Source organism: Euleptes europaea, unplaced genomic scaffold (genome assembly GCF_029931775.1).
Source record: "Euleptes europaea isolate rEulEur1 unplaced genomic scaffold, rEulEur1.hap1 H_1, whole genome shotgun sequence".
Lineage (NCBI taxonomy): Eukaryota > Metazoa > Chordata > Lepidosauria > Squamata > Sphaerodactylidae > Euleptes > Euleptes europaea.
Window position 1 is genome coordinate 4,915,262 of NW_026612049.1, and position 27,737 is coordinate 4,942,998.

General features: G+C 41.7%; 1 protein-coding gene across 12 annotated transcripts in view; it reads left to right on the forward strand.

Moving 5' to 3' along the window:
• Positions 1 to 23,665, forward strand: part of LOC130492902 (receptor-type tyrosine-protein phosphatase delta) — a 618,706-nt gene extending 595,041 nt beyond the window's left edge. For all 12 annotated transcript variants that reach the window (XM_056866670.1, XM_056866671.1, XM_056866673.1 and 9 more), the window contains 4 exons: positions 3,886 to 4,011; positions 11,413 to 11,567; positions 15,250 to 15,385; positions 22,880 to 23,665. In XM_056866670.1, the coding sequence (XP_056722648.1) occupies positions 3,886 to 4,011; positions 11,413 to 11,567; positions 15,250 to 15,385; positions 22,880 to 22,948 (486 nt within the window). In that variant the 3' untranslated portion in view covers positions 22,949 to 23,665. The remainder of the gene's footprint in view (positions 1 to 3,885; positions 4,012 to 11,412; positions 11,568 to 15,249; positions 15,386 to 22,879) is intronic.
• The last annotated feature ends 4,072 nt before the right edge of the window (positions 23,666 to 27,737 follow it).

The window sequence follows — 27,737 nt, forward strand, 5'->3', positions numbered from 1 at the left end:
TTGATGGTCTAGTTGGTTTAATTAAAAACCAAACAAACAATTATTTTCTCACATTGGGTGTTCTGTGGTGCAGAAATACCCAGTTGAAAGTGTGTGATGGAAAATGTTTTCCTAATGATGACCTGTGGAACCTACCTCCCACACGCACACACAACTTTCTAACTCATTTAGTGCAAATGCATAGTTAAGAAGCAAGTCAAAAACGTATTTCATACTATACTGGGAAATCCATTCCTGGCTAGGCTTAGTAATGTAAGACAGATAGAACACTGATGATGAATAATTTGATTCACTTTGCAAATCAGAAGGATGTAATTTAAAAAACAGTACCAGGATTTCCAGGAAAATGTCATTTAAATTTTTTACAGAGTATCCATACTACTATCAAAGAGAACTCTTAGAGCCCCAGTCAAAGACAAAATTATTCCAGAAGTGCTGGATGGTGCTGTTCTTGTTTATTCTCACTGTCCACACCTGCATACTTGATGACTAAACTGCAGATCAGGTTTTTGTACCCATGGACAATGAATTACAGTATGCCAAGAGAATGGATATTGTGTGGGATATTTATATTTGAAAAAATTGAAATTGTACCATTCAGAAGGAAAGGGGCAGAGAAATGTGCAGAAATGCACCAGATCAAATAAAAATAACCATCAGGTGGGTGGATTTCCTTCTTGACTAATTAAATAAGCAGAATGTTCAAGGCAGTCGCTGTCACGATTCAGGCAAAGTGGTATGCATCAAAGAAGAGATGTCTGAATGAGTTCTGCAGTCCCAATGTCTAAAAATAGTCATGAGAAACTGATATCAGGGTTAGGGAATATGTACATCACATTTTTGGTCATGATAGTAACTATTCAGGCACACAACATTGCCACAGATATGGTTGTCATTCTTCTTAGCAAATACCATCATTATCTGATCAACCCTGGGTGGCCTTTGTAATGACATCTGGGTGGCCTTTTTGGAATTTCTGCTTTCACAACATCATAAGCATATGTGCCAATCTGGGAGAATCATGAGCCTTGAAAATATGCTATACATTTTCTGTCTGCTTCACAAGATCCTGCTTGATGAACAAGGGCAAAAGTCAACCTGGCAGGCTAGGAAATCCAGTAAAGATATTTCAGAGTGCTGCTGATCTGTCACCACTTTGAACACCTATACTTAATATTTTCATCACTTCCAAAAGCCAGAAAGACATACTGTAATCATGTATGACAAAATGTCTTAGATCTGTGAATGAGGCAAGAACGGATCTCTTCTATCAGAAGAATCAACGCTCTGGACAGTTTGTCACCTGCTTACTAGGCTATCTACCAAACTGGAATTTAGGTTACAAGCATTATGGCACAACTCCTTCAGGGAACTTTGGATGGAGCAGAATCAAGGGTAACAATTTGGGGGACAACTTTACACACTTTTAAGACTTGTAGCAAGCTGATCACACAATTTTGCAAAGATAGCCATTGTAGAATGCAAACCACTTTTGTAGCGAAAATGTAAGGATTCTGTACGATGTTCACATTAAAAAAAATGCTATATACCTAGATGAACTTAAAATTTATATTAAAAACAGGCTTCCAAAACAGATCTTAGTAAGTTTTTCATACTATTAGCCATCTACAAAATTTGGTGCTTTCACTCACCATAAGAATGAAATAAACATGTTAAGGATCCAATCCTGTAGACTCTCACCTGAGAGTAAACCACATTGACTACAGAGGAGGCTATTTCTGAATGAACATACGTAGTATAGGGCTATAAGCCACCTGACTAGGTATAACATTTTGTTTGTTTGAAAAGCTATAAAGACAATGCAGTATTATGCTTTAAACATAGGTGGATAATAAAATTTAAACTATCACAAGACCAGCTAAAAGTTTAAGTCATGTATTTTTTATTTCTCCATATTTTATCAGTCAGTACTCATTCTGCTAGGCATAGCAGTTCTGGCAGTGTGTTTATAGCCTTGAACTTTATTAACCTTTCTCAGACTGTTTCCAATGGAATGAACCAGTTTGCAATAACAGCAGAATTATATACTAATAAAGCTTTTATTTGGTTAGTTTGAAAAAAAATGGACCCCCATGTCCTTGTCCCAAAGCTACTAATAGTCTTACCCAAGCCACTGAGATGTGTGTCGGAATCATGTGTTTCTCTGCATTTTCAAAAGTGTGTAGTTTTAAGCCCTCAAGATTACTGAAAAGTACTAAAAGGCTTGCCGTAATAAGAATTACAGTGCTGCCTTTGAGACGGTCAGGGATATTCCTTCTTTGAGTTATGGTATCTCACATGTAAAGAGTGTGCGAGGTGCAAAATATTGCAAAAGCAAGAGAGAGGCTTGGGGAGCAGATGAGAGATGTTGATCAACACAGTAGGTCAATAATATCCTGGAGCTGTCAAAAGAGATAAGGAAAAGAAAAAGGGAAAAAAGGTATTTGGGGTGAAAATGAATGGGACAACAGGTAGAGGGTGTTAACAAGTCCATAAGGACAGTCAGGTAGATTCAATGTGAAAAGGAGTGTGAGGGGAAAAGTGTTGTGTGCACCTCAGGTTACTGGGAATATGTGAGGCAGACCAGAGACTGAAGGTAAAGTGAAAGGAGGTAATGTGAAAGAGGTAAAGTGAAAGGGGGAAGGTAGCAAGGATCAGAAAGCTGGCAGAGGTGTCAAACACAAGGACAAATATTTCATTGAATATGGTTCACATTTATTCAGCTATCTGTGTGAGTTTGTTTTGTGGGATAGTAAAATGTTTCGTGCCTTTTGTAAAGCTGACATACAGTAAGCCTTGAAGTTCTAAGTTACTGCGGGGATGAAGAGGTGGATCAAAAAGCTTAGGGAAAGGAAAATACACATTGGTTCTTGTAGGTTATCCGGGCTGTGTGACCGTGGTCTTGGTATTTTCTTTCCTGACGTTTCGTCAGCAGCTGTGGCAGGCATCTTCAGAGGAGTAACACTGAAGGACAGTGTCTCTCAGTGTCAAGTGTGTAGGAGGAGTAATATATAGTCAGAAAGGTTTGAGCTGAATCATTGTCCTGCAAAAAGTAACAAAGGTAATGTGCTAACCAGGACAATGATTCAGCTCAAACCCAACCCCTTTCTGACTATATATTACTCTTCCTACACACTTGACACTGAGAGACACTGTCCTTCAGTGTTACTCCTCTGAAGATGCCTGCCACAGCTGCTGGCGAAACGTCAGGAAAGAAAATACCAAGACCATGGTTACACAGCCTGGATAACCTACAGGAACCAATGAACTCTGACTGTGAAAGACTTCGAAAATACACATTATTTAAAGGTTTGTTCCAACACATATAAAAATATACCATCCCTCTAGTTTGGGGCACTTCTAGTAACTATAACTGGCAGTCTCATCATATCATCTACTATAAATTGCTGCCACAAAGGCTGCTTAACAAGCAAGACAGAGCTTCCCAACTGGGTTTCATTGCCACTAAAATTTCCCTAACCTTTCAGAGAACAGGAATACTCTGATGGCCCTTGGGGTGGGCACAGTGGGGCTTAAGGGCTTTCTCACAGCTAAAGGCTTCTGCTTCCCCCAACATAAGGCAGGGGTGGATCCTGGAGCAAAGGTTGAGCTATACTTGTATCACTGCAGAGAACACTTATGCTCTGCTAAAAATTGCAAATACAGTATATAATATTGTGTCACATTACACTGTTATTTAATAATACAGTCTAATTGAAATGGCATGTGTCATGCTCCCAATATTGGTGCAATTGGTAAAGTATTATTTGTGAATGCAACAGACGAGCATTCAAATATTTTGGCATGATATTGTTGTGATCCCAAGTCCATGGAAGATAGAATGGAATGAAAATAAATAAGAAATTGGATTTTTCCTCCCTCCAGGAAAAATGCCACCAGTACTGGCCAGCAGAGCGCTCAGCAAGGTATCAGTACTTTGTGGTGGATCCCATGGCAGAGTACAACATGCCACAGTACATCCTAAGAGAATTCAAGGTCACAGATGCCAGGGTAAGTCAAATAAAGCATGTTCTAATCACCTTGTTTCAAAGTGGTGGTACTTTGCTTTTATACTATGGATGAGAAGCTTCATACAGTTCATCACATTTAGAGCTTGATCCCACCCCACTCCTGGGGATTCAGTTTAAAGCTCTTCTGATAAAGTTCACATATTTTAGTGGAATAGAACCCCAGGAGTTAGGGTTGCCAGTTCCCTCTTCGCCATCAGTGGGAGGTTTTTGGGGTGGGACCTGAGGAGGGTGGGGTTTGTGGAGGGGAAGGGACTTCAGAGCCATATAGTCCAATTGCCAAAGTGGCCATTTTCTCCAGGTGAACTGATCTCTGTCGGCTGGAGATCAGTTGTAATAGCAGGAGATCTCCAGCTAGTACCTGGAGTTTGTCAACCCTACCAGGAGTGGATAAGGAACAGCCCAAACTTTGCTTCCCCTCCCTCCCTTTAAACCATTTTTCCCTCCAGTGTTTCACCAATGCATATTTCTGGGCTTAGAACTTGATCCAAGAACTTAGAAACCAATTTTTTAAAACCTAGCACTTAGAGTTGGTTCTCAAAGTGCCTTTATCAAGGCTCAAATCCTATGGACTCTGAGGCCTGATATTGGCACTCACTGATGATTCTGTGAGTGTCTGAATTTCTTCTGTAAGCCAGAAGTGTACATTTTTGATCTTGGATAAGCAATGCAGGAACATTCATAATCATCTTTAACTACTACGATCAAGTATTTTGCTTGGACTTGGTGAGATGGCTCAGCAGAAGTCCCTTGGAATGGGATTTGAGCAGGCCAAGGGAACAGACCCATTTTGAGTTCAAAATCCGGTTTATGTATTTCATAATCTTCCCTAATTTTTTATTAGCATACTTTTTAACTGACTTTTTAACAAGGAAAGCAATTGAACTGCGTCTGTTTTTGAGGCCTGTTCATGATTCCAGATGGGCCCCCTTATTTCTTTTGTGATCACCAGGACTGTAGTGACATCCCTATCTACAAGGTAAGTGCAATTCAGAGATGGACTACAAAAATAACTGCTTAGTTCTTGGTATACAACAATTTCACAAAATCACAAAATCCCCGGCTTCTCCCCGGCATCTCCCTCCCATAAACACACACGCAAGCACCTGGCTGCTGGGGCGGCCGGGTGCAATTTGGGGAGAAGTCTCCATGGCTTCTCCCCCCACACACACACATGCAAACACCCAGCTGCTGGGGCAGCCAGGCGCAATCCGGGGAGACGTCTCCATGGCTCCTCCCCCCCTACACACATACACAAGCACCCGGCTGCTGGGGCGGCCGGGCGCAATCTGGGGAGAAGTCTCCCCGGCTTCTCCCCCCCCATACACACACACGCAAGCACCCCGGGCACGATCCAGGGAGAAGTCTCCACGGCTTCTCCCCAGCATCTCCCTCCCACACACACACATGCAAACACCCGGCTGCTGGGGCGGCTGGGCGCAATCCAGGAGGAAGTCTCCCTGGCTTCTCCCCCCCTACACACACACACAAGCACCCGGGCACGATCCAGGGAGAAGTCTCCACGGCTTCTCCCCGGCATCTACCCCCCCCCCACACACACACACGCAAGCACCCGGCTGCTGGGGCGGCCGGGCGCAATCCGGGGAGAAGTCTCCCCGGCTTCTCCCCCCCCCCATACACACACACGCAAGCACCCCGGGCACGATCTAGGGAGAAGTCTCCACGGCTTCTCCCCGGCATCTCCCTCCCATACACACACACGCAAGCACCCGGCTGCTAGGGCGGCTGGGCGCAATCTAGGGAGAAGTCTCCCTGGCTTCTCCCCCCCTACACACACACACAAGCACCCGAACATGATCCGGGGAGAAGTCTCCACGGCTTCTCCCTGGCATCTCCCCCCCCCCACACACACACGCAAGCACCCGGCTGCTGGGGCGGCCTGGTGCAATCCGGGGAGAAGTCTCCCCGGCTTCTTCCCCCACACACACACACATGCACGCACACGCAATCACCCGGCTGCTGTGGCGGCCGGGTGCAATCTGGGGAGAACTCTTCCAGCTTCTCCCTGGCTTCTCCCCCACCCTCATACACACACATGCGGTCATCCGGCCACTGTGGCGGCTGGGCACGATCTGGGGAAAAGTCTCCCCCGCCCCACGGAAGTACTCAGGTACGCACACACCCGGCTTCACAAGCGGCCGGGCACGATCGGGGTGAAGCCTTCCCGGCTTCCCCCGACACACACACACACAGGCGGGCAGCCCTGCGGAAGCAATGGCGGCGGCTTCCGTGGGAGAGTCCGCGGGCCGCATCCAATGATGTCACGGGCCATTTCCAGCCCACGGGCCGGAGGTTCCCCACCCCTGACTTAACTGATTAGAAGACTGTGATGTTGTTTGCTTGTTCCCTCACTGTGTCTTTCTCAGAGTTCTTTTTCAGGAATTTTCATCACTTAAGCCTGTAAATACATTGTTGTTCTACAACAGCTCTTTAGGTCATGTGAGCTTGAAGGTTAATGTGGTATGATTCAAAAACTGCAGAGCAAATAGCATTCTAAAGGGAAGCCTAACAAGTTTTACGCATTATAATTTGTTTCTTGGCATGGCATATTCCTCAGCATTTTAATCTGTCTGCAGAGAAGAGCTACATGGCCATGACCCTGACTGGCTAATTTTCATTTTGTGTTTCTTATCTGAATGGCTGAATTGGAGTTTCAGCACTGATATAAGATTAACTGTATATAAACATTTTAACAGCCATTTTCAAGCTGTGATTTGTAACACTTTGCACTCAATGGCAGGATAAACTCCGCTCCATTTTTGAAAGCCTTATGGCAATAACATTGATTAGAGAAACTTAACAATGTTGTGTTTACATGGAACAAATTGAATGCCCATTAAACGCTTCAGCTCAGCTTTGTAAGATTCTAGGCTGTCCTCTCCTCAATGTTCTGCTGCTAAAATTGGCTACAAATAAAAAAAACATAGGAGGAACAAGGCAGTCATCCAGGGGAGTGGCTAAACAGCCAATTAAGACCAATGTTTCCTTTGCAAAATCTAATAGCAGACATAGTTGTTGATCTTAACAGTATAAAGCATTTTCCGTCCTGTTTAAGCACCTGCTTAAGATTTCTGCTGAAACCAGTGGAGCTTAAAAGTAGTTAATTTGGGACAAGAAAATGTCCATTGTTTGGATCCAGAATCCACTTAAAGTACCATGAGTCTCATAAAATATTTGTTTTTCAACCTGCAGTGCTAATCAGTTTGGGTTAAATGAACCCAGTGGTACTTGCCTCCAAGGGCATACATTTGGAATGAGAGTTTAAATGTCTAAGAGTGACAATAACAATGATGTTTGTCACCATTCAGTTAGAATTGGTTGGACTTTGATAACCTCTGCTGTTAAGGGAGAGTGAACTGTGTTGTTGCAATGCCATCCTCTGTACTCCATTGTCAAGTCGTCAGATGTCTGCAATTACTGTGAGAATGCATGTGAAGCATTTTGAAGGCTTGAAAGGCAAATGCAAAGTAATTATTATTACTACACTGTCTGTGATAATTGACATCAAAGCATCAGTCAACCATTGAGAATGGCTTCAGCTGTTCATAAATTCACCTTTGCTGGCTTTCAGCACAAGTTCAGATGGTGTGTGAAGCATTAGTCTAATGCTAAACGAAATGCTTTAAACAAGCATAGGATAAAAGCAGGGTCATGAAGAATAATCCTAATACCATCGTGCTGATGTGTTCATAAAAGATAATTAAAAAGAAACCAATGAGAAAAAACTGCTCTCTGCTCTTGGCATGAGGTAGCCAAAACCACAGTGACAGGAATTCTACAGGGATGTGCTCAATGCACAGGCAAGTATTACCCTCCCCACACACACACAGAGAAAGCACACAGGATCCTTTGCTATATACACACTTCACTCATTAAGATGAGCATTGCTAGCTTCTGTTGGTGCTTTTTCTACAGAATATGTGGTGTGCCATGGAACACACAAATCCTTGTACATATCAATGTGACCATGATTCTCACCCTCCAGTGTATATAAAGTAGTAAAGTATAATTTGGTTGTGGCTATTTTTCCTCTTGCTGCTTCGCGTTTGTTGAAAACAGCAAAAGCAATCTTATGTTGCCAGGGCTTTTTATTACCAGGGACAATAACTGAATAATAAAGCACCTTTATTGGATTCAGTGGTTCCATGTAATTTGGAGGTGCAACAGTATTCCTGTGTTGCAGGGTGAATTGCAACACAGAGTTCAGGTGTGCCACAAAATGGCATGCTTCTTATTGCTTTACACTTACATCCTCCTGTAAACTATCAGGGTCAACAAGCTGGGGCAGTTGCACACAGGGCTTACATAGTAATGATGTCTGTGAGAAGCACTTTCTGTTGTGTGCGTAATCTCTTCAGAGGCCTTTGATTTTATCTGCTGTGACAGGCAAGATACCAATCCAGATGGTTATCCAGTTCAAAGGGCAAGACAGAGACTGGAATCAGTTAACTGTTTAGTAAGCACAACTGCAGAAGGGGTGTGTGTGTGCATATCTGTACCTGGTAAAATAATGTTTGCAGGGGCTGTCTAATGGTGATATGGCTTTATAGCAAGAGACGTCAGGTGGAGCTAACACCTCTTTCAGCAAGAGAGGATCTGATCCAAATTTGTCAGTAGAATCCTGGCTTTCCTTTGGCGACTGACAAAACTTAGCATCTCAATAAATTAGAGGACAGACAGTTCATAAACTCAGCTATGTGAGAACAGGATTGACTTCCAGAGAGATTTTGTGCAAGCTTTCTGCTGTCACGTAGCTTTTATTTTGTCAGCCTTAGAGAACAGTTGTTAAAGAAGAACAGAAATGTGCCTTGTAGACTCATTCCGGTCTTCTGTGCTGAGTATTACTGGACTTCCCAACAAGACAGTAGGCACTAATCACGGCTTGTCATTACAGTGACAATAACTTTTTATCAGGTTTTATGATTTGCGTGGCATGTCAGTCTCAAGTAAATTAGTGCAATTTCCTCTTTAAGTAAAAGGCACTTTTAATGAGACAAAATGCTCCTTGGTTCAAGATCATCTCAGCACTATTACCAATAGCTTAATGGTTCCTGAATATGCGTTTTCACACTTACGTGCATGACCATAACATTTAACCACCAAATGCTTTAATTAGGCAAAAGAGAAGTCATTGCCGTTTAAAATGAGCAAGATAGGTTATTAGCCTATATAGGAGTAAACCAAGCCTATAATTTTTCATTGGGCTTTACTGATTGCACAGATTATAGAAACCTTCTTTCTCCCTAGTTACCATTGCTATATGATGTACCTGAGGAATGTGAAAGATACTGCAGATGTGCTAGCGCAATTACATGAACCAAGTTATCATTTGTGTTTGCTATTTTAAGCAACCGATATTCACCTCCATGTCAAGGCAATCACAACTGACTGCTTTGGTGGGGAATAATTATTTTTTCTTGCCTCCAGCTTCCAAGCTGCTTTATCGGAATTCCCGTAATCATTGCAGTTATTCATTGGTTTCATTCTGCAAAAAGTGCCATTTTAAGAGATTGGCATCTGGCAATAGCTTTTTTCTCCTCTCCTTGAACAATGCCTCAGTTATTGCTTGCAGGCACAGTGACGTGGCATCTGCTGTTTCTCCGACCATGGCGGGAAACTAGATGCCTTCAGGAAGTGTGAGGTATCTAGAAGCCATGATGGTTAACAGCAATGGCTCAATTTCTGTCACTTCTATTAAATGTCACTGCTTACAAAGACTGACAATGTGGAAAAATGAGCAAGTGCCGCATTTGTGCTCAAATCCCTGGTTTGTTTGTTTGTGTTTGGTTTTGTGTGTGTGTGTCTGCTGACAATGTCCATGCAAAGCAAGATATGATGGAATCTAGGTAATGAACTTGTGGTTCAGTGCGAGACAGGCTTGTATTTTTTGGAGGGGGGGTTGTAATACCTCCCTTTTGCAAATCATAAGAGACTGAGTTTACTAGCAAAAGAGAAAATGATGGACACTAGCTTAGGTGGCTCTAAAAAGAAAGTATACAAATCCATAGAGGATAAGTTCTATCAAGAGCTCTTAGTTATGATGGCTGGCTGGAATCACCATGTTCATCTGATTACTACTTGCTGAAGAACAACAGCAGGGGAATTCTGTTTATAGTTGGCCATTCTGGAAAATGTGATTCTGGAGTATATGGAACTTTGGTCTGATTGAGCAGAGATCTTCCAACGATGTCTTCATGTTGATATATAATGGGAGCTAAACCTTTTATCTCTGGATCATTGAACTGATCTGATAGTGACTACTCATGATTGCTATCCTTTGAATGATTAGAAAGTTAACAACTCAAGGTTACTCTTAATCTTACAGAGTCCATTTCAGAAATAGCACATTCATTAAAAATGTGTAAAGAGCCACTCTCCTACTTACTTGCAGCAAGTAAATTTCACCTCCAGGGCAGTAAAGCAGAGTGTTGGAAGCACCAAGTACAAAGGTGCTTCCAAATGCAGATCTTTCCTATTCTCCCCTTTCAGCCAGCAACCCACCAAGATCAATAAAAAGCGGATGCTAGAGGTCATGGGACCTCTGCGGATAAAAAGCCAAATGGCTTTTATTTCCTTCCAGCCAAGCCTCCTTTAGCACAAGAGGCACCTCTAGCACAAGAGCAAGGTGCAGACAGTCTCACATGTTTGCCCCTTCACATAGTTTTTCAGAGGACTTGGTTCCTTGGGAAGGGGGAAGAAGGAAAGATAGGAATGAGTAAGTGCCTTCCACTAGCACTTCATTGATGTGACAACCCAGGGATTGTGTTTCTCTCCCCACACACAGCCACACACCAGCGATCAGTGTGCTACATTTGCTATGTGCCAGAGAAGCAACTACCAGAAGGGATTGGAAACCCTAAAAAGCATATTCTAGATAATGGACAGTGCCCTTCACAGAAGATATGCCCCTAGAGATAGCTTTGCCAAATAAGAAGCAGGTCATAGTTGAAGGGCATTATGAAGAACCTTGAAAGTACCTCTGGCCAAGTGGGAAGTGTTAGTGGCTTTAAAAGAGGATTTTTATTTTGTTGGCTGCCAAGCCAATGTCTTGCACAAATATGAACCTTGAGCCAAAACAACAACAACGCACCACCATTTAACTGGCTCACAATTTCCTTGTCCTTAGAGTCTGTTTTGCCAAGATCTAAATATCAGACATCACTGTGGTTAATGAAATTGCACTCTTACAAGGAGGGTAATATAGGCTCACCAGCATTATAATTAGAAGTGTCTTAACAAATGCTATCATTACTATTTTTGCTTGTTGCAGGTTATAGTACTTGCTGGTTTATCTCTCCCCACCCTGAATCTTGTTTTCTGCCCTACTGACTTTCATATCCTCTATGTGTGCCTTTCATTAAAGGACGGCCAATCTCGAACAGTGAGGCAGTTCCAGTTCACCGATTGGCCTGAACAAGGAGTACCAAAGTCAGGAGAAGGGTTCATTGACTTCATAGGCCAAGTGCATAAAACAAAAGAACAATTTGGGCAAGATGGGCCAATCTCTGTTCACTGTAGGTAAGTAAAAGCAAAAGAAATTCAGGTGTTGTTGTGTTGCATATCCTTATTATAACCCCTTTTGAAACAACAGCAGACATTTGTGATAACTTCTGGATGATGAAGTAGAGGTACAGATGGAATGGTTTGACAAGGTAAGTTAGTGAAGAATGCAAATAACAGTCTGTGTGAGTAGCTCTTAACCAGAAAGTCATCAGAGGGTGGTGGCCTTAGGCAAGGCATTATTATCTCAAAGGTAAAGGTAAAGGTCCCCTGTGCAAGCACCGGGTCATTCCTGACCCATGGGGTGACGTCACATCCCGACGTTTCCTAGGCAGACTTTGTTTATGGGGTGGTTTGCCAGTGCCTTCCCCAGTCATCTTCCCTTTACCCCCAGCAAGCTGGGTACTCATTTTACCGACCTCGGAAGGATGGAAGGCTGAGTCAACCTTGAGCCGGCTACCTGAAACCGACTTCCGTCGGGATTGAACTCAGGTCGTGAGCAGAGCTTTTGACTGCAGTACTGCAGCTTAACACTCTGCGCCACGGGGCTCCTACTTTATTATCTCAGCCTCCCATTAACAATGTAGGGATGATACTAATACTAATCTGTATTCATAATGATTGTAAGATTACTGATAGACGATTTAAAGAGTATTTATGCAGGCCAATGTCTCTTTAAAAGAGTTCTGAACCTGTGCTCCAGCCACTCTTCATGATGTGTGTTGCACAACATCATGTGTTTCCTTCCAGGTCATAGTTTTCTAGTGTACAAATACTGTGCACATAAATTAAGATGCTGATCTGTGTGAGAAAGAAGTCAGAATTCAGTGATCATTTATGAGCAATTCCTGGTTTCACGAACCAGGTTTAGCAATGGTTAGCTGGTGTTGGGCAATTGCAATTAGTTTAAATCATAATTTTTTCAATTTTAGTCTATGATAAATTATTTGGAAATTTTAATTAGGAATGTTTTTGGTTGGACTGCTATAATTTTTTACCTTTTGTATAAATGACACATGAGTTAAAACTGTGGTTTTGTTTTGTGTCTGAATCAACTTGTTCTAAGGTTTGTGAGCTAAAATATGGGTGAGAGAGGCAGATATTTCTGTGTTGTTCATTTTTAATTGAATTTTTTATGGTACAGTTTTAGCATATTAAAGTTCTACACAGTCAACTAAAATATTTTTATGGTCTCTTATTTAATAAATTGCTTTCTAAATTCTGTTATAGATTAAAATTGTGAGTTTAACACATAATGAAAACCCTCTGCCAGGTTTTGCAGCTGTGAGGGCCTTTTGTCTTTAAGAATAGGGCCTTGTCTTTAAGAATAGAGCTTATGAAGAGATCCATAAACAAAAGCGGAAGGAGAAGAGCGTTCTAAGCCATGGAGGCCCAGATGAAAAACCAAGCCAGGAATGGCTGTACAGCTGATCAGATATTTCAGTGGAGTAATGAAACACTTTTAGCAACCAAACCATTTACATTTTTACATTTTACCACCCGTAGGTAAACCAGGACTCAGCAATATATAAGAGAAGGTAAGGCACACATCCATCTGCCCTGGCTGTGCCTTTAAAAAATTACAGCCAGAATTTCATGGTTACAGCATTGAGGAAATCCAGGAGAACAGAAACAGTGTAGAATTGCAAGGATGGGAATGGGTGTGAGAGTTTTAGGGCAAGTTTGCAAGAGCTGGGCCTGACCTCTGTGGCAGGGAGTAGATGTGACAATATAAGCAGCAACTTCCTTCCTGTGTTCCTGCTTTGTCCACTGTACAAATAAATTTGCTAAAAGAAATCTTAAATGATGTAGAGTACCCTTGGCTCAGTTAGGATGATAATGGGTAGGTCTCCTAAAATTCTGTTCATTAATCAAGTATTGCAACGCTCCTGATGCCACAGTGAACTACCACTGATGTTACTGTACCATTAAAGTCACTATATTTATTACCTTTGCTGTGTTAGGTGGTGTGACAGTCCCCAAAAAGTCATTGTATTGAGTCTGCAGTTTTTAAAATCTGAGAAGTAAAGCAGTAGTTTGGATTTATTTCAATAGCAGGTTACAGCCCAAGTATTCTAAGGGTGGCACTCATCCTAGAGTCCCATCTTTCAGCTTGTCCAGCCTTTGGACCAGTCATAGTCACTGGTTTGGATACTAACTTCCTTCTCTGCATGTGGTAGAGGGGGAAATCAGTTCTCACAAATTCCCCCCACCCTGCAGACCCCCACTTCTACCCCCAAGATGTTCTGACCCACAGGGGCAAAATTTCAGAGTGCATAGGAGACTGAAGCAGAAGGGGGAAGCAGGAAAGTTGTTTATTAAATGCAATGCCACTTGCCTTGAATAGGATCCAAGGCATTGTATCTTACCTGTTTGTGTAAACAGTCATTGCTAAACACTGATCCTGTAAAAGCTGTTCATGCCTAGGCACCTAGTGTTTATATATGTATGTGTTTGTGTTCTGTTCTCTCTGCATGAACTTTTACACAACACTTGGTGCTTCTTATTTAGCATTTAGAAATATAAAATCAATGGTCAACACAAGGCCAATGGCTTACCCATCAGCCATATGTTACACCTTTCTAGGGCTTTGGCTTTCGAAAAAGCAACTGCCTGATGCTCCTGATGCAAAACTACTCTCCTTCACAGTTTTATACAAGAACAACAGTTTGGTTGAGTGTGTGAACAGAAAGAGCTAACTCACTTATTGTATGTTATGTAACATTGTCCTCATCCCTCACCCTTATGGGCAAGGGGAAGAATAGACTGTGATTTTACATATTGTGGAGGGATGAGGCCAGGGCGGGTAGACCTCATCTAGAGTATCAAGCAGTTTGCATCAGGAATGAGTTAGCCGTCTGATAAAAATATTTATTTTTAAAACTTCTGTACCAGTTTAACATAAGAATGTACAAAACAGTGTGCAATCATTAAACAGTTCAGTTCAGCTTTTGGTCTGAGACTTAATAAATCTCCTTAGAAAGCATTAACTTCTGTATTTGAAAATATGGCACACTGCTTGAATTTGCTTTCCAAGTTACTGTGAAATAGTTACATCTATAGTTTTCTGCAGTCTTTATCTCTCTGACACTTTGAAGAGTCCCTGTATCATTATTGATTTCTTCATTACTTCTTCTCCAGATACTTAGCAGCAAAAAAAGTGCTGAGGGCTAAAAAAACATGAAAGAACAGTGTTTCCAGCTTTTTCCAGGAAGTTGTTGCCCCAAACAAACTTAGCCAGCCTTAGCATTTTCTAGTGTGGGTCAGACTACTCCTGCTCTTTCACAACTGTGAATCGATTTGTGGTCAGCAACCTGTAATAGTCATTTCTCAACACAAAGAAAAATGTTCATCAGATTAGTTAAGTTTTTAAAAATGGTGTGCTATGTAAGCTGTATGCATCATCAGTTCAAACAGCAACCCCTGCATGAGGGACAAACTTTCTGAGTCAGGCATGAGGGCCCCAGTTTCATTATCACATATTGACTGTTCTATAATTGGTGAAAAATAGTATTCCCTTCAAATAATTCCTGATTTATTTCACTTTCAGATCCATCTGAGTTTACCACGTAATGATCCCTTTTCATTTTCATTTTTTTTAAAAAAATGAACACCTAAGGCATGTATAGCACAGTATGCCTACAGCACAGTGTATAGCCATATTCTTTATGTTCCTTTTTCCTTTTCCTTAATGCAACAGTGCGGGTGTTGGAAGGACTGGCGTGTTCATAACCTTGAGCATTGTGTTGGAAAGAATGAGATATGAAGGTGTTGTTGATATCTTCCAGACTGTCAAAATGTTAAGGACGCAACGGCCAGCCATGGTACAGACAGAGGTGAGAAAAATACAGAAAATATGGAATATCAACAGATAATCAAAATTATATTTTCTGTCCCTGTTTGTGATTGGTACTTTTGTACTGTAAGGAAACGTGTCTGCCCCCTTATCCAACCCCTCCCCTCGAAGCCATTATTTAGTGCATTAGTGAGAGAATAGTGCTGGAATACCATGATTGTGGGTCAGTTTCTGCAAGTGTGGGTCAGTTTCGGTTCTCAGCAGGATGGAACAGAGCCAGGCTGATTTGCCACCTTCCCCTTATACATGTCCTCTTAAAGGCATAAAAGCCTTTTTTTTTTTTTGCTAGTGCGAGACTACAGATGGAACGATGAATGTCACCAATGACTGTGCAAGTGTTTTTATGTTCTTATGATCCCAGGATTTAGTTATGCAGAAACAAATTGGTCAGAGAGGGTGTCCAGACCCTTCTCTGATCTGAACTGAATGACCATTTTTACAGCCAAAGCAAATGAAAGAATCCCACTGCAGGGCTGGTGGAGGTTGGCGATGTATGTTAAAAAAAGACACCACAGCCAATTACAAAGCAGTATTTTCAGTGGGGGGGCTACACATAGTTCAGAAGCTTTGCATTTTTGCTGGGAATGCATAATTGATCATAAGGTACTCCTGGAATTTCTTTGGGGCAAAAAGCCCCTGTGCATAGCGTTTTGAGAATTGGACTGCAAATACTGTGCAGTTAGAGAGCAGCGAATCCAGCTGAAACAGACCATTCATAAAAGGCTGTGTTTCTTTTGTGGAAGACAAATGAGAGTATTGTTGAAGGCTTTCACGGTCAGAGTTCATCAGTTCTTGTAGGTTATCCGGGTTGTGTGACCGTGGTCTTGGTATTTTCTTTCCTGACGTTGCGCCAGCAGCTGTGGCAGGCATCTTCAGAGGAGTAACACTGACAGTGTCTCTCAGTGTTAAAGTGCATTGGAAGAGTAATATATATAGTCAGAAGGGGGTTGGGTTTGAGCTGAGTCATTGTCCTACAATGAATCAATTACCTTTGATTCTTTTGCAGGACAATGGCTCAGCTCAAACATAACCCCCTTCTGACTATATATATTACTCTTCCAATACACTTTGACACTGAGAGACACTGTCCTTCAGTGTTACTCCTCTGAAGATGCCTGCCACAGCTGCTGGCGAAACGTCAGGAAAGAAAATACCAAGACCATGGTCACACAGCCCGGATAACCTACAAGGACTGACAAATGAGACTGTTTGTTCTCTGGGTTCACCTGTAGTACTGGAAACAATCCTTGACTGACCACTGGTGTAAGTGTAGCTCTGAGAAGAACAGGATCTTACCAGGACAGTGGGTTTGAGTTGGGCAGTTGTGAAGAAAGAATGTAATTGTAAGTAGAATTACTAGGAATTGCTAGGAAGAGGAGTAGAGTTTTGTAGAGTTTGGTCGTTTTCCCTGACAGTGCAGTATGCTGGCAAAAAAGGTGGAGGCAATAAAAAGAGGTTTTCATGCTATAATGGAAGTCATGCCATATTTTACAATACCCATAATGGGGGAATAGTGAATAATTAATAGCAGTTTTTTGGTGAATGAATGTTTTCTACATATGCTCAGAAGCACATTGTACAAATTTTCTAAAACTTCAACCCAGGCATCGAAAAACAGGATACAGGTAGGGCTGTTTAATTTTTTTTTTTGGTAAAATTCGGATTTGGCAAAATTCGGCCCGTTTTTATTCGGGAAATGCCGAATTCCGAACTCCTCTGCTTCGGGTCCGTGCAATTCGGCTTGCGGTCCGGAGTTCAGGGAAAAATTCGGCCGAATAAAGCCATTAAAATCACAACCGCACCTTTCCGTGGCTCTGGGGGGGCATTGTGGGGGGTAGAGGTCCCAAACTTTCAGCGTAGCTTCAAAGGACCCTTCTTGCAATAACCCCCAAGTTTTGTAAAGATTGGATCAGCGGGGGCTGAGATATGGGCCCCGAAAGGGGTCCCCCCTCCTTAATGTGCATTTGCAATTAGCAGAGCTTGCTGCCCACTCGAAGCTCCCAGCCCCGACAAACAGCTGAGCTGCGGGGAGCAAGGGCGAGGCAGGTGCGAAGAAGTTTGCAAACCATGCAAAGCAACACAACCATGCAAACCATCACGTTTGCAACCATGCAAAGCAACACCTGACGCCTGGGAGTTTGCAAACCATGGAAAGGGACAGAAGAAGTTTGCAAACCATGCAAAGCAACACAAACATGCAAAGCAACACGTTTGCAACCATGCAAAGCAACACGTGATGCCTGGGAGTTTGCAAACCATGGAAAGGGACAGAGGCATGCTAGCTAAGCATCAGGAGCAGGAGGGGGTGGAATTTCCCCTTTTGCATCGGACTCGGGACCAGGAAAATGCATTCTTTAAGTCACAATTTGAAAACAATTTTTAAGCAAGCATCAGAATAGACCTAACCGATCTTATGAATGAGAGAAAACCTGAGGACACACAACTGAAGCCCCCCCTCTCAAACCAGGGAGAGAGAGACTCGAGGGAGCACCCCCCCAGACAGAACGGGTGAAAGCTCCCTTTGGCTTCCCCCCCACCCACAGAAACTGCTCCCTCCCCCCACACACACAGACTCTGCTTCCCCCCCCACACACACACACACAGAAGATAAATTATAGATTAAAGCCCCACAAGGGGTCTTACTGTGGATGTCTTCTGTTACATCAGAAGGGACTTGGAGGACTGGGTAATCCAATACGGTTCCATTTAAGCACGGGAGATTTTGCCTTGGATTTGCCGCTGCCGAGATGCACACAGGATCGGCTGATCCCATTCATCCCATTAGGGAAAAGGGGTGCCCATATCTCAGCCCCCGCTGATCCAATTTTTACAAAACTTGGGGATTCTTTCAAGAAGGTTCCTCTGAAGCTACGCTGAAAGTTTGGGGGCTGTACCCCCAAAAATATGCCCCCTGCAGCCACGGAAAGGAGCGAATGTGCACAAGCACCCCCCCCACGGGGATTTCTCTCTCACACAAACAGATATTCTCTCTTTCTCTCCCCGGCCGGGCCGCACAGCAGCTGGGCTCATGCAATCAATCGTGACTGATTGGCCAGAAGAAGACCCAGCTTGGCCACTGATTGGCAGGGGGAGAATGCTGCTTACTAACTGATGGTTATGCTTCTGCGCCGAACCCTGAATTTGCCAAATTTATTCACTGAACACCCTGAACTCGCTGAATTCAGCTCCCCGTTTTCCCACCTTTTTTGAGTTCGGTTCCATCCGAACTAAAAACCGCCGAATCAGGGGAAATTCGGCTGTTTTTTGGTTTGGGACGAACCGAATCGACAGCCCTAGATACAGGCTTGAACTCTCTGCAGCACACCATTTTCAGCAAGATTTTTTTTTACACACAAAACATTAATGTATGTTGAATAGTTTGAATTACTTGTCTTTTGGGGGTGACACTAATACAACCATTATTAATTTGTATGCAAACTTTAACAGATTATGTTCCCCTTCATTTATGATAAGAAAATGGATGTCACGTTTTTCTTGCATGGAGATTCTCACAGAGAATGCATATATATCTTCATTAGTATTCACAGTGGGTAGCCGTGTTAGTCTGTTTGCAGTAGTCAAAAAGGGCAAGAGTCCAGTAGCACCTTAAAGACTAACAAAAATATTTTCTGGTAGGGTATGAGCTTTCGTGAGTCACAGCTCATACCCTACCAGAAAATATTTTTGTTAGTCTTTAAGGTGCTACTGGACTCTTGCCCTTTTTCATTAGAATTGTGCAAAAAAATCAGCAAATTTTGGGTTTGGGTTTATTGAACCCGATTTTTTTGATAAACCGGAATAAGTAGAATAACTCTACCAGAAAGGGTATTTTGGCTTTATTTCCGGGTTTACTGAAAAAAATTGGGTCCATTATAGTCTATGGGGATTTTTTCCGGAGCTCCTGTGAGGGCATTTGTGGAGGAAGAGTCACCAAATTTACAGCAGAGCTGCAAGGGACTCTCTTTAGATGGTCATTGGAGTTTGGTGAACTTTGGGACAGAGGGTCCAATTTTATGGGCCAACAAAGGGGTTGCCCCCATCCCCCAGGCATTTGCAAGCTGAGCTGTTCATCAGTTTTCAGGTTCAGAAGTTCAGCATTGCTGAGAACTGGTGGAAAGAGCTGATTGGCAGGCTGGTGCCTCAAAGTCTTGGGGCTCCCTTCGTATCTGGGGTACACAGCATGATGTCCATGCAAATTAGCTTCCAAACTGAGGAAAAAAGCTTAAATGTAAGCAAAATAAGGCACGGAAAACAGTTCTTTTGGCAGCAAATGACATCCTGTGAACAGTCCTTTATTATAGTCATCAACAATCTGATTTCAAGAGATGGTCACGGTGCTTGGAAATGAAGCCTCTACTCGGGGCAACCTTCCATTTCAGAGCAGGTTTTTTTGGGGGGAAGTGATATTGGAGCCAGCCAAAGTATCGACCACGGGGGCTGTTGTGAAGGAGACTGTTCTACACGGGTTAGGGAGTCTCCTTCGGATGCCTGGTGGTGTGAGCAGCTGTTGAAGCCGGTTCTTTTTAGTTGGAGGGTATATCCCTCTGGACTGGACTTAATGAGCCCCGTCTTTTAACTTTTATGCTTTAGCCAGATTAACCCACTGAATGGTTAATCAGACCAAGTTGTCTCAAAGTTGGTTCCAATTACATGACCTGTTACGGGGAATGCTGGGGTCTCCAACTTTTAATGGGGGAATTAGTCAGTTTAGAGACAAATTTAGAGCACAAACGAGAGGTTTTAGCGGGGTCTATTCCTGTGTCTACGCAAGGTGAGCAAAACCAGTAACGAACAAATGGCTAAAGAGACTGAATGCAGTCAAAACAGGATGTACTTTATTTAGGGGGAAAGGGGGCACAAATCATACAAGCGCAATTACACGCAATATTCACACACACACACACACTAGTTCTAAAAGGGATAGCAGTAAAGTGGTTCATAGTCACCTTTTCTGCAGAGCGAGGTTCCAGAATAGCAGCTGCACGAGGGAAGGGGAGAAAGGACTACACACCAGGTGTAGGACTCACATCTTGTGTTCTGGATCCAAAAATGAGAAGGGGAGAGTGACAGGTGCCAGGTCTCTCTGTTTTATAGTAAAATTCTGCCCATGAGGCAGACTGACTCACAGGGCATGTGAGCAATGGGGCACAAAGGTAAGATTGCTTCAAAATTGGAGAAAGATTGAGTGGTGAAAATGTGTGGGCCAGGGTAATCGGAATATGAGGGGATTATTGATGACTGTCAATCCCTCAGTGATTGTGTTATTGGCAGCTGGCAGGAACTGGGAGCAGGGAGGGGAAGGAGAAGATGGGATTAGCCTGCCCTGAGAAGGAATGTAAGGTGTGGAAGGGGAAAACGCTATTGTTCTGAGTCTGAAGTCGTCAGGCAGATCTTGATATGCCGGCCGTGTCTTTGATTGTCCAGGAAGGCAGCTGTTCCAGGGGCGGGTCTCTGGCAGACAGGCTCAGGAACAGATTTTGGAGTTCTCTGTTCTGTTCTGTGTTCAGATCCAAGATGGAGTTCATGTCCCCTTCCCTTATCCGGGTCTAGGTGCTGTGAGCCATTCGCAGGTCCCTGCTGGCTCCGTACAGCGATGTCCGGTGGGGTGTCTGGGGTGCTCCTGTGTCTTGGAGTGTGGTGCTGTCTCTCTCCATGCCTCCCCTGCCATTCAGCAACAGTCCCAATGTACAGACATGAGAGTCCAAGGGTGTCCATATTACAGGGGGTATAGAAGGGTATCGTTACAGACCCCTATCCCTAACAAAACCAGTACAAAAAAAGATAGAAAAATGGGAGAAAGCACAGAGCCATGCATCTGAGCAAAGGTGAATAGCCGAACCCCAAAAAGCTGAATAATTATTAATAATTAATAATATTATTATTTAGTAAATTATTAATAATTATTCGGCTTTTTCAGGAATTGCCTATTTGGCTTCTGGAGTTTCAGTAAACAGCTAATTTCGGGTTCATGTTCAGTTTGGGTATATCGATATGCCCAACCATAATCTTCATGCATGCTGTGTGGCACAGACTTTCCCTGCAAATTTGTGCCTGTAGGAGCAGCCAGACAAGTCTTCCCACATACATGTCTGGGTCTCAGGACAGCATCCAGTTCCTTGCACTGGATCATCTTCCTTTTACCCCATGACTGATAAAGAGCTCCCTTATTTTGGCCACCCTTGCTCCATTGTGAAAAATTTCTTTGCTCCTGAGAAATGGGGAACTTAGGGGTGCATATAGCTACAAGGTAAGAGGAAAATAGACAGCATAGCCAATGAGAAATGGGAACAAAAGACTCCCTCACTTTCCCTTGGTGTGCACAAGGGATAAGAGGAGAGGTGCAGAGTGGATGCAAACAGCAAATGTTGGGAGCTGTGGTTTAGGGAACACACAGAGGAGTCTTAATAGACAGACTTTTAAATTATTAGAACTTATCCGTCAGAACTTTGGCTGCAAGTCCTGATTCCACACTAAAATTCAATTAACAGATGTTAATTCTTTGGACTTTTTTTTTTTTACTATAAGCACCATGAAACAGAGATCATTAAAAGTATCTTACCACAGAGCCTGATTACTCATTGTGGCAAAACTGAAGTGTAAATTCAATTTATTTTTCATTATCCACATTGTGTAGAGATGTACATCTAAGCAAAATGTGGGGGGGATGGCTTTATGTCCCATTAATTCCTAAAAACAAATCTAGCATTATATTTATTTATTTGTATGTGTGTATATCTATACCTTTGTCTATATGAATCTTCTTACTTTTTGGAACCTTTTGGAAACAACCCCAGCTGGAATAACTTCCTGTTAATCTTCACTCATACATATTCTCACTATGGCTTAGATCCTGAGGCACATTTCTACTGACGGAAGAAATTTCCATCAGTGGGACAGACCTTCCTCATCTCCCCCTTCCTGTTACAGCCCAACAGCCTCCTAAAATGCTTCTCCTGGGAGACAGGAAACCACCAGTAACAGCATCAGTGGAGAGTCAAAGGACTGCAATGGAGGAGGAATCAGCAAACTGCAGAAATCTTTCACGGGTTCCAACCCTACTTATAAACACAAATAAGTTCCAAATAGAAAATGGGCTACTTCACAGACTGGTTTTATGTGTACATGTAAACATGTCACGTATACAGTTCACTCATACATATACATCCAAACTTGCAAATATTACTGTAAAAATACAAGATTTGTCACAACTCACTACTCTGGGTACATACAATAGCAAAACCTGGTTAAGATGGGAACATCAGATTCTGTTGTTATGGTAGTCTGTGGGTAAACCCAACAAGAAATAGAATAGGGAGTTCAAGACAGAGGGCATGATGAAAGAGCTCAGAAGCCCATGGCCACTCCTTGTTCTCTTAATCAGGGTTACAAGACTGGTTATGCTCCGTCTGCACAAAGTCCATAGCCAGAATATACGGCAGTTTTATTTTAACCTCTCTTTCTCTCTTTTTTCAAGGATCAATACCAGTTCTGCTATCGAGCCGCACTAGAATACCTGGGCAGCTTTGATCACTATGCAACGTAAACAAACAAACAAAAAACCCTAACCCATCCTGGATTTTTAACTGCAGGCCCTTTAAGATCCAGAGAGCCTCTTCTGAGCCATACAGTGTGCTTGAGAAGTACTTCTTTACTCCTAACTAAAAACCAATTAGTGGGAAATATTAAAAGGAAAAAAACTATTCCAGGTGGACCAACAATTCACAGTTCAATAAACCTAACCAGAAAAATAGTAGAAGAATCATGACTGGTTGAGGCATCTGAAGGATTACATTTTACAGATACCTCAAGGATTCCACTTTGGTTGAAATTAAAGGGAAGAGGAAATTCCTGCAAAGAACCATGATCTTGTTCAGGATTGCATGATTGTTAACAGTGATAACCTTGGAAGGACTGCAATTCAGGGCAAGATGCTCATCAAAAAGCCAATACCTGGCTCCTCTGGAAGAAAGAAAATGGACCCTTTGCTTCAACATCTCCCCTTCTCACCATATTGCTCATAAACAACACTTGGGGGTGGGTGGGAGGGAGAAGGGCAAAATGTTGAAAAAGAAAGTCCTTGATTTAGTTTTTTTAGTATTGTAAAGATACTGCTGACCTGTGCTTCATTTCTAACTGTGTAAACTTTTTTTCTTTTTTTAAACAAAAGTTTATCATTCAATGAAGTGATTTTAAAAAGTTGCAAAGCTGTTCATTTTTTTGTTTCAGAATTGTAGTTTTTTTTATGCTGTAGAACTGTTATCTATAAAAATGTTAAATAATTTGAACATTTGCACATTTTTTGTGCAGCCCTATATTTATCTCCAGGACCACATCCTTGTGTAGGTATTATTTTTACATTTTGATTTTGATTTTTTAAACTGAAATATCAAATCAGTTAATCCCCATATGGAAGGCTTTGTTTAGTTTCTTTTGGAATCAACAGGGAAGCGCAAAGTATAAAGCTGCTACTAATTCACAAACCCACACACCTTTCTCTTTCTATCTATAAATATATGTATATCTCTATGATTGGCTCTCTATCTATTTACAGTAATACACGTAGATAGATAGACAGAAATGCACACAATTATAAATAAATGTATGTATATATACACACACACACACATATCAGTTCTTCCATGACTTGGATTTTTTGGAGCTGTGGGATAAAATCCAAAATGCTACACTGAGTCCATACAATATTTCTGAACATTTTTGTATTTCAAGATTTTCTTTTTTTCTTTTCCTAGGGAAAATGAGGAATGCACATCAGTGATACTTGAATCTCAGTCCTACCCAAAAATAAAGGACAGAAATAATGTGTGTGCCTGCATACACACACACACATTTATAATGTTAAAGCTTCCAGTAAAGTTTGGTATTCGTAACACCTTAGTGCAATAACAGACCATACTGAATATAGGAAGTGTGCATGTGGGGAAAGGTCAGTGCATATCCCCTTAGGAGGGGAGAATGTTGTAATATAATAGTTGTCAAGATGTTTTAAAATGTATTCACTCGTATAATTGTCTATAGTATACAGTAAGAAATTAGCATTGTTGATGTATAATGGGGCAAAGCCAAACTCATGTTGCTCTGTTAAATCAGAAATGTTTTGTCGCATACAGCATTTGTTGGAAATGCTGAGTTATTTTAATTTTAATTGTTTGCATTTAGAGTGCCTTATATTTGATGCCTATTTTGATAGCATTTCTTCAAGTTTTGTTCTGACTGTATTTACATTACTTAAGTCATACTTCTCGTTACACTCTCCCCTCCTCTTTCAATTAAAGCATTATTTTTTCCATAGATATTAAAGAGGTCTTTTAACAGTATGTATTCCTGCTGTTTACCGAAGTGTTAAATATCCAACAGTTTTGGATGAACATGATTAAATATTCATACAAAGCTGTTGGATAGTCAGAGGCCCTTTATCTAGCCAGAACCCCCAGCAATGGGCCAAGCTACTATCAGTGCATGGCTCCTTCCATACTGGCATTTGTAACCATTATGTTGGTGATTAGGATATAGCATTGCTGTTGTGGAGAAAGAGGATGGCTCTCCTACTTCCAAGAGGAGCAGGCATTAAAATGGTTCTTAATTTGAAACCTGTCTTTCATTTGAGGCCAAGGCATGCTCATCTTACTTAAGCTTTGGGGCCTCCTTAGGTCAGTGAAGCTGGGTAAATGGACACAGGACAGAGATCACATTATATCTTTTTCTGATGATCAACACAAGGTATAATTTGAGACACTTTAAAGGAAACCATTTTTCTGTTGTCTTGGTTAAACCTGTTACCTTGTCAAATACAAATATTGAAAGAACCCTCATCTTGATTTAGGATTTCCCCCTATGTTTTATTCGTCACTACCAGAAATAGATATATTAAAAGACCAAACTCTAGAAATCATTCTATTTGAGAACTTTTATAAAAAAACAAAGACAAAAAAGTAAAAAGCGCAAAAATGGGAAAATATTATAAGTATATATGTATAATAATAATAATAAAGTATTATAGAAGGCTACCTCAGAATGAGATTCTCTAATTTACATCAGAATCAGAGAAGAATGTGCACTATATGTTTCCTTTTCATTTCTGTCAAAAGAATACAGGAAGTGCCAGATAATGCAACTTGTGCTTTTAGCCAACAGACACTCATGGTTGAAAAAATGCTACGCTTTAGAAGCACAGATGAAAGGCATGCCTGCACAGGAATTTTCTGTCTTCTCAGTTTGGTAATTAAGTGCAAAACTGGAAGTGCAAAAAGCAATACCCCCCAAAGGGAGGCACTGTTTCACATGGGGTTTTTGTGAGGGAGGTGCTGTTTCACATAGGGTTTTTGTGAGGCTTTGCTCTGAGGAAACCTGTAGGGCAGGCGATATCAGGGGTTCAGTGCAGGCTGTGCACAGAAACAATGTGGCTTGTGGAGATCATATATGCATGGCTGATCCCTCTAGAAAGCCCTGTGTGGACATGCTCCAGGAAGGCCAGTTGCTCATGAGAGGAGTGCATAGATCGAGCCTTCCTTTCTGCAACAGTGTTTTGGTTTGTAAAAGAAAAGTATTAGGCAAACTGCTACTGAAAGTGAGTGCTTCATAGGAGGAAAAAAAGAAATATAACATCCACACATGTTCCCATCAAAACTGCTATTCAGGAATTGCTTCTAAAGGAAACACTGTCAGAATCATTGATGTGCATTCCATTTTCTGTAACTTTTTTGTGTAGCGATTCTCTTCTTTCTCAATGTTTTTAATTAACAGGTCTCATTATTTGCCATTTACCAAGCTTGTGATTTGGTTTCATCAGCATAACCAGTATGGTGCTATAATTTACTTATGTATTTGTAGTTATGTATAATTTTGTAATTAGTTAACAATGGAGAAATACGCAAAATATATAAAAATTATTTGTACAGAACTTTTATTTTAGCTCTTTTTTAAAAAAAAATGGTTTGCATGGTTAGACATTGGCAAGGATGGTTGGGGGAAGGGGAGGGGTCCTCTAGGGAGAATTGCACTTTCTATACCTTTCTACTATGCACTGCCCTATTGATTCTACACCCAATAGTATTATTACTTGAACCCATCTGTAAGAAAACTGCTTATGAAAATCCAGTTGTGTGTATGTAAATAACACAAAACATGTTAAAGTGGGGGGGAGTTTTCAGGGGCAACAACAAAATGCAGGTTTTCCTCCCCTTCTCCCCCCACCCTTTTACAGTTTTATTCTCTTTCTTTTGAATGCCCTGATACTCCACCAGAATATCAGAAGGCTGCATCCATCCATCTGTTACGTGGCTTTGCCATTCAAGCTTGGAGTGTCTTTACAAAGATAATACCAGTTGTGTTCTCTGCTTTCATTTTGGATGCCTAGACTGAAAAAAAAAAAAAGATTACCTTGTAAAATGGCTTGTTAAAAAATACAATTACCTCTAATTAGTAGTACGCGTAAATGTTTTACAGAATGAAAGGCGTGCTTTTTATTTTCTTACTTCGTTACATTGGTGGCGAAAGAAAGTCTGTATGAAAATCAGTTCTTTGCTGACACAAGTTCCATTTGTTACAAATGAATTCTAATAAAAATGTCAGTGTTATGTAGCTCTGGTTGTTCTTTCTTAAGCCATGCTTGCTTAAAAGTCTCTGTAAAATGCTCAGGATTCTAGTTCTAGGGTGATACCAGCTACACTGGTAACACAACTGGTTGTTTGGTGAAAGCAATATTCTCAGATTGCACACAGACATATGTGAGTTCAGAGTCATGCCCAAGCATCTTCTGACGCAGTGTGGTGCTTCTCTAAAATGGCACAGTACACCGGTCATTAGTTTTTCAAAGTATTTCATGCATCTAAAGATAAGAATTACCACTGAATCAGGCAATCCCATCCTCCTCCTGCTCCTGCTGTTACGTATCACTTGTTGAACTGATCAAAATAGCCTTAATGGTTAGGGCCATAGCTGTATGATCAGTGCAACCAGAATGCAACCTCATGCAACCAGAATATTTGCAACTGTATTTACTGAGTTAATGCTGTTTAGGAATGATGTGTATTTTTATTGATGCAGCATCTGAATGCTGAACTCTGCCATATCTCTTGGCATCAACCAGCCCTTGGCCTACTGAAGCAATCTGCATTTGGCAGCTAAAAATCACATGCCCTAGTAAGTTATCTTATAAAGTTGAAGTTCAGTATTTTGCAGAAGATGTATATTCAGCAACACTCCAAAGACGCAGACCTAGGGAGGGGGTTATCAGCTCTGGGAAATAGGCAAAGAAAATGATGTGGCATATTTATGTAGTTTAAGATATAGACAGATCTTTGCACCTTAGCCTT